Consider the following 7,704-nt stretch of genomic DNA (forward strand, 5'->3'; position numbering starts at 1 on the left):
CCAAGACATTAACTCCACAGAATAAAGTTATTGCTGAAGTTAGGGGATCTTTTTCTGGGAAAAAGATGGTTCCCTTTAGAATCAATGATAAACTGAAAGGGAGTGGGTACAAACACCATGGCAAAAGCATTGTGATAAAATTTTTGTACACATTTAGGTGATGTCACCACCAGAACTTGCATGCAAGGAATTAAATGCCTACAAAGCACCAGTGTGGAAGAACTCCCCAAGAATCTCAGAAGTGGGGCACCTCTGTCATACTACTGCTACAGTATGGGGAATGAGCACATTGAGTTTCCAAAGCTACATTCACTTTAAGACAACTGTGCTTAAAACTTAAAACTAGGTCAATAAACCTGGCTCAAATGCTAGCTTCCAATAAACTCCATAGCAAAGGTGGTATTTTCATTATTTGGATTGTGAAACTATAGACAAAAAAAGGGAAGCAGAACTCCATGATGACCCTGCAGCATTGTATTTATGTCATTTTCATGGGAGTACACAAGTGTGTGAGCACATTTTTGTCTCAGATATTTCTGTAAAGGAAGTTAAGAATCGCAGAGCACCATACTCTGTATGGTGAAGTATCCTTTGCTATATAATGTAGCTAGTAATATGAAATAATGTAAGACAGAGTGCTACAAAAAAATCATAGCCATAATGAAGCAGAGGTACTTCTCATGTCCTTTTACATGTATTTACTTAATAATTTATTTGCTTGGATTTTGAGATTTATGCTATCCTGCTGATCTAGGTAATTATACATCATAGTATGGGACAATCAGAGCCAGGCTGTATTTATCTCTCTCCATGGTACTAGCTTACAGATAATAAACAATAATGCCAGTTTGCCAAAAGATTCATTTATTATGCAGTTAGTAATTTATTAGTAGTTATTGATAATGTATGTGGTCAGTCCTGCTTGTAGCATAAAAAAAAGTTGTTTACACTTCCGATTTTAGAGATGCAGAAGTTTTGTCTAATGTACTACAATAGTAATAGTAATTACAAATGTATTACAATGTATTACATATAATTCTCACATTGAAAAGGCAACGAAAATGAAAATAAAATTAGATCGATTTTATGCCACGTACTTTTTGGAAAAAAAACTCTGATAATCAGGAGCTCTGAATTACCCTCTAAAAAAAAGATTGCCTTCCCGGGGTTATATTTCAGTTTATCACTAGCACAGAGTGAAGGAGTCAAAGTGTCAGGCAGAACCAGAACTACTGTGCATCCATCCTGCTTCTGAATCCCACATCCCATGAAAAATGTGTTTTCCTGGCCAGTTCCCAGAATCACAGATTACTTTGGGCCGGAAGGGAGCTGAAAGGCCACCCAGTCCAACCCCCCGCAATAAGCAGGGGCACCTTCCCCTCGATGCTGTGGCTCGGAGCCTGATGCACAGCATCGCGCTGCCCCCGCCCCGCCCGGGACAGTCCCGGGGCCGGGCAGGTGCTGAGTGCTGAGCTCTCAGCCCCAGCAGGAGCGCAGATACCCCCGATGGTCCACCTGGGATCTCTGTCCCCATTGCTGCGCTGCCGGACGGCGGGAGGAGATGTGAGTCCAGGTAAAGCACAAACCTCTTCCAATGCTCCGGCTTCCGACTCTTAAACCATCCTCTGCTGTTCGCGTCACCTGTTTCTTGCTGCCCAGATCGAGTCGGACTCGGCTGTAACTCTCAGAATCCAGCAAAGGAGCGGTGCCGGCACATCCCCCCGCAAGGACAGCGCATCCCGCCGCTCCGGGAGCCGCACCGCCGCCGCCGGGCTGGAACAGGTCGGTGCGTCCCTGATCCCCCTTCACAGCTCTCCCTCCAGTCGGGAACGGGGGTGCCTTTTGCTTTTCGGGGAGCACACCGAGGGCACCGGCTCCCTTCGAGAGCAGGACACCGTCAGTCCGAGCAGCCCCGGCCCAGAGGCACCGCCGAGCGCCGGCGGGGAAGGGACCGGGCAGCGCCCCTGGGCTCCCAGGAGAGCGCTGTCCCCATGGGATGGCTTTGGGGGGAGTCCCAGGCTGAGCGCTGTTCCCCTGGGATGCCTGGGACTTCGGGGAAGCTCCAGGCTGAGCACTGTCACTCTGGGATGGCTGTAGGGGAGCCCCAGGCTAAGCATTATCACCCTGGGATAGCTGGGCACTTCGGGGGAGCCCCAGGCTGAGTGCTGTCACCCTGGCATGGCTGGGCATTTCAGAGGACCCCCAAGCTGAGCGCTGTCCCCGCACGGCACTCCCATGATGCGGGAGGAGGGAAGGAGCAGCCACTGGGACACTTGGCTGCTGGCTAAGCCCTTGGTGATCTTCCCTTGCTGCCATCAGGGTGCCATGGGAAGCATACGTGAGATTTTGGCAGTTGGGTGTGCCAGAGGAGACAGCCTTGCGAAGAGCAGAGGTCTCACTTATTTTTCCCCACTTTCAGGCCATCCTTACCACCACTGAGCCTAGCCATCCTCTCCTGTAGCCATGGAGAACTTCTCCCTCCCTGAAACCAATTCCTCATGTGCAGACTGCACTGAAAGAGGACATGGGAGTCTGAATATGTCCACTACTCCAGTAAGCCCCAGGTACTACATCACAGTGCCTGTCATCTACTCCATCATCTGTGCCGTGGGACTGACAGGCAACACTGCTGTCATCTATGTCATCCTCAAAGCACCAAAGATGAAAACAGTAACCAACATCTTCATCCTCAACCTGGCCATTGCTGATGAGCTCTTTACCTTGGTGCTGCCCATCAACATTGCTGACTACCTGCTCCTGCAGTGGCCCTTTGGAGAGCTCATGTGCAAGCTCATCATCTCCATAGACCAGTACAACATCTTCTCCAGCATCTACTTCCTCACTGTCATGAGCATTGACCGCTACCTCGTTGTGGTGGCCACCACCAAGTCCAGGAAGGTGTCCTACCGCACCTACAGAGCAGCCAAGATTGTCAGCCTCTGTGTCTGGTCGTTTGTCACCGTCATCATCCTGCCCTTCGCTGTCTTTGCCAAGATACACGAGGAGCAGGGGCGCTCCCACTGCGTCTTCGTGTTCCCCCACCCCGAGAGCGTGTGGTGGAAAGGCAGTCGGATCTACACCCTTATTTTAGGCTTTGTCATCCCAGTGTCCACCATCTGCACCCTGTACACCACCATGCTGTGCAGACTGAGACACATGCAGCTCCACTGCAATGCAAAAGCTCTGGACAAAGCCAAAAAGAAGGTGACGCTGATGGTGGTTGCTATCCTGGGTGTGTGCCTGCTCTGCTGGACGCCCTTTCACCTTAGCACAGTGGTGGCCCTCATCGTGGACATCCCACAAACTCCCCTGGTCATTGGGATTTCCTATTTCATCACCAGCCTAAGCTATGCCAACAGCTGCTTCAACCCTTTCTTGTACGCCTTTCTGGATGAAAGCTTCCGGAGGAGCTTTCGCAGACTGATCGATCGCAGGGCCACCTCATAAAGCCAGCCCAGCCCTCTCTCCTGTCCTGTCCTGTGTCCTGTCACAGTCACCTGCTCTTCCTGGGTCATTCCAGCCCACAGAGTGCTTTCTCTCCAGTCTCCTCATGATGGCCCCCTGGGCTTCAGGTTGTTGCCCTACTCAAGACATGAATTGGGGACAGGTAGATCTTTCTCACCTCCTGCACTCATTTCCTTAGTGCTGCCCTGGCTTTTTGTTAGTTTGTTGTTGGTTATTTTTAATTCCTTTTCTCTAGTGCTCTTTCTGACCTGTGTCTGGAGCTCACAGAGCTGCCACAGGTCCCTTTTCCCTTTTGAAAGGCATTGCTTTGTGAACTCAAGCCACATGACTGTCTAAATTATCAGTGATTTGTAAAGCTCAATAAAAGTGTGGTACCAAGTGTCTTGCTTAGTAATACCACAGCCTCTTCCCTACCTACAGGACCTGCTTACCAAAGTCTTGCAAACTTAGCAACAACTCCAAAGGATAACAAATAAACAAAGGTATTGAGCTCATTTCACTTTAAAGGAGAGTAAGATAAGGCAGTCAAAATCCATGAGAACATGTAAGAGAGATATCAGTCTGAACTTTAAAGAAAAAAAAGCAACCCCTCCCTAGTGAATAAAAGACACAGATATGGGTTTAGAGCCACTTGCTGCAGAAAATAGCTTAACAGTACACTCGGTCATTGTAGTTTGTAAAAAATGCAACTTTTGTTTATATCAGAAGTGGTGATTATTATTTGTCATGTGTTTATGGGCTGCTGCACTTACAGATATTTATTTTGTGGTCCTAGAAAACAGAATCAGAGGCTATCTTCAGAACCAGTAATCTTTTAAGGGTTTAAAAAGGTCCTTCTGAAAACATGGGAATAACCTGAGTTCTTCCCTTAGAAATCACAAAAAACAACTTGCAGTGGTTAGGCTACTTTTAAACTATCTCTCACATACTTCCACCTTTTGGTAAGATTTATTAATATTTCTCTTAAAAAGGAGAAGTGAAATAAAAATAAATTTTAAAAAAATACACAATAGATAAGTGAATTTTGCCTGAAGGAGGAGAGAGAGGGTGTATGAAAGTTTTACTAGAATTCACATGTCCAAACTCTGTAAGAGGAGGATTCTTCCTCTGGTCTCATCTCCTCTTTTAGCTCTCTAAGGAAAGCTGCAAAAATGTTGATGACTGAGAAAGTATTTGCAATCAGTTAATATTTCTCACCTTAGTGGTCTTCACTGCACTTCCCTGCAGCAGATTCTAAATCAGTGTAACACAATTTTTATTAGATATTTTCCCCTCCACTGAACACAGAGAGATTGGGAGATGTGGTTAAGGATTTGCATTTCCACCCACACAGGAGGTCCTGATGGCTGTCAGGGGGTGCATGAGGATTTGTATGGCACATGCAGGTTGCTCCTGTGAGATTTTGCACCAGCTCCTTTCCCATTGCTGCAGTTTAAAGTTCTGCCATAGGCATATGGAAAGTTTCTTTCACTAGATCCTCCCACAAAAACTCCAAATAAAAATTTTCCTCCCAGATTTCAGCCATTATGCACGCCTGATACTTTATAATAACATACAACTGTGTTGTATGTTAAATCATTTCTCCTTATAGACATTAATATTCCCTGAGACAGTCAGTGCTAAGTTCAACACCCAGTTTAGCTGTTATGGAAATGGAAGGACTCCTCTGGGAAATGACAGTGTTGTTCTGTTTCCCTGGGGGCTGAATGATCTGACTTCCATCAGACACAGAAGCTGGTGTTTGAAAGAGCAAGCCCAAAAGGTGTGGAGTACCCATTTCCACACTGCATAGAAAAAATGTGCTTCAAGAACCAGTGTTTATCTTTCTACCTGAAAGAAAAACAGGCAGAAAGATAAATTAGCTTTTCCCATCAGCTGCCTGGTGATCGGTCACTTGCCATGGAGAGAGAATTTAGTCTGTATGGATCAAGCATCAAAATCTCTCTTTAAGCTGCTGCTACACACACTACCTCTCTTGTATTCTTTAGTCATCATCTTCACAAGAACATTATTTGCTTAAAGACTACATACAGCTTGAAAAGTAAACAGTTCTATTCTCAGAAAAGACATGCAGCAACATTGTGCTCTCATGGATGTGATCCTTCCCTGAAAACTGACAAATGGCAGGAAAATAAAATTCCCTGTCCAACAGTCACATTAGTGGCACAGATTTGAACATTTTTTGTGACACCAACCACCCAAGTGCTTTGGTCATGCTTTTATGCAGCTACATTTGTCTCATCACTTGTCAGGACTTCTTTTTACCCCAGAAAAGTCACTGAAACTTCAGTAGCTTTGCTGTGCTTCTGAAAAATCTGCTCTGTACCTATACATCAAACGTGTTTCTAAGATGCTGATTGGTAGTAAGTTACAAGAACAGTCTGATTAGTCCATTTTTATCTATATTTGATTACCAAAATTTTAACTTTTCCTGAACAATCTTATCTGGTTCACGCTCTTAAATAAATAAACAAACAACTTTCTAATCTATATCAATGTGGAGAGGGTTCTTCAAAATCTTTATATTTCTCAGGAAATGGGAAGGCATTTTAAAATATGCCTTTCCTCTTAGTCAATGTTTCATTTCATTGTCTTCCCTGTCATGGACATCTTTTATGAAAAATCCTTTCCTTAGGATTTTTCCTCCTGAGAAGCTGAGAGGCCTCAGGAACAAAATGTAAACAATGGTTATCTGCTGCTGTGGAATGCAACAGATGGCTTTGTGATTGGTCTTATGTGGTTGTTTCTAATTAATGGCCAATCACAGGGAGCTGGCAGGGACAGAGAGTCAGAGCCACAAGCCTTTGTTATTCATTCCTTCTTTTTCTATTCTTAGCTAGCCTTCTGACGAAATCCTTTCTTCTATTCTTTTAGTATAGTTTTAATGTAATATATATCGTAAAACAATAAATCAAGCCTTCTGAAACATGGGGTCAAATCCCCGCCTCTTCCCTCAACGTCGGACCCCTGTGAACATGGTCGCACTTCCCCATGCTCATTTTTCATTTTCCAAGGGGGAAAATATGAGAAGAACTGTCTAATAGCAAATTTCACTTTGAGGTGTCTTGGACTGCTTGTCTTTTTTCTATTAGAATCATAAAAATGCAAACAGAACACCACTCATGGTGAGGTTATCCTTTGTTGGAGATTTTTTCAGAAATGGCTTAAAAGGCAGCTGTGAGGAGCAAATTCTCACGGCCTGTTTCTGTAAACAGCAGGAGTTCTCAGGTTGTTTTTAATAACAAGTAAATATCTTGTCCTTGGATAAGGTATGGGAAAGCAAAAGTGACAAACATGAAGGCCTTGAGAACCTTTCATACCAGGGTTCTCAGGCAGTTTTCTCATAACAGGTAAATATTCTATCTTTGGCTGTTTTGGGAAAGTAAAAGTAAGTTTTGAGAACAAAAATCTTGGTATTGAAAACAAAAGGAGGGGTTGGTGTGTTATCTCTGACCTATGATGAGCTCGGATTTTGCAATATGCATGAACTTAAATAACGCTGTTATAAAAAGTGACTGATTGAATCAATAAACGAAGTCAATGCTGACCAACAAAGGTGGGTCGTCTTCCTTCACTTCAATAATCCTTCACTAAATTCCTCCTCATTCTGAAGCCACATCTTAGCTGTTCTTCATCGTAGGGTGAACATCTGAGAAGAATTCACTGTTTCTCCAAGTGCCTGGAGTTTTCCCAGGGTTGTTGGTCACAGCGCTGGCTGAGGCTGGAGCAAAGCCCAGCTCTCACAGGGGTGCTCAGCTCAGTCTCAGGCCCCGGGCAGTGCCACCTTGCACAACTCTGCTCTCTGCAGTGTCTGTGACTCAACTGGGAGCCTTTCACTCCGTGGGCATTGCAGGCTGACTCCACTTGGAGGAGGAAGTTGAGCCTGGAGAGCCTGGGGAGGATTTTCATTGTTAGGTAATGCCCCCTCTCATCTTGCAGGGCTTCAATATAGGAACACAAGTTCTTCTCTCAGCCTATGGCCTTTTCATTTGGGACAGAGAACATTCTGGCAGAGCCTATATGTGACCCAAACCAGCATTCAGCAGGAGAGGGGGAGGCTCAATTTTCAATACTGCTGGCAGCAAGGATAACTTGGTGTTGTATAGAAGCTGAACTTCAGCTCCCAGAGCAGGAATAGGTGATAATATAAAAATAAATGTATCCCACTTAAACATATCTTTTTTATTTCTGGAGGACGAAATAAAAATGCTCCTCTTCAGCCCATGTTTAACCAGCTAT

The 7,704-nt window shown here is 44.9% G+C and overlaps 1 protein-coding gene across 1 annotated transcript; it reads left to right on the forward strand.

Moving 5' to 3' along the window:
- Nucleotides 1-1,197: 1,197 nt before the first annotated feature.
- NPBWR1 (neuropeptides B and W receptor 1) lies at nucleotides 1,198-7,018 on the forward strand. The gene is made up of 2 exons (XM_026791475.2): nucleotides 1,198-1,782; nucleotides 2,420-7,018. Exon 2 carries the CDS (start codon nucleotides 2,464-2,466, stop codon nucleotides 3,445-3,447), a length of 984 nt encoding a protein of 327 aa, XP_026647276.1. The 5' UTR covers nucleotides 1,198-1,782; nucleotides 2,420-2,463; the 3' UTR covers nucleotides 3,448-7,018.
- Nucleotides 7,019-7,704: the final 686 nt, after the last annotated feature.

This window comes from Zonotrichia albicollis, chromosome 1 (genome assembly GCF_047830755.1).
Source record: "Zonotrichia albicollis isolate bZonAlb1 chromosome 1, bZonAlb1.hap1, whole genome shotgun sequence".
Lineage (NCBI taxonomy): Eukaryota > Metazoa > Chordata > Aves > Passeriformes > Passerellidae > Zonotrichia > Zonotrichia albicollis.

What these genes read in the sequence shown, in the direction of transcription:
- NPBWR1 (XM_026791475.2), top strand. Translation starts at nt 2,464, where the DNA reads ATGGAGAACTTCTCCCTCCCTGAAACCAATTCCTCATGTGCAGACTGC.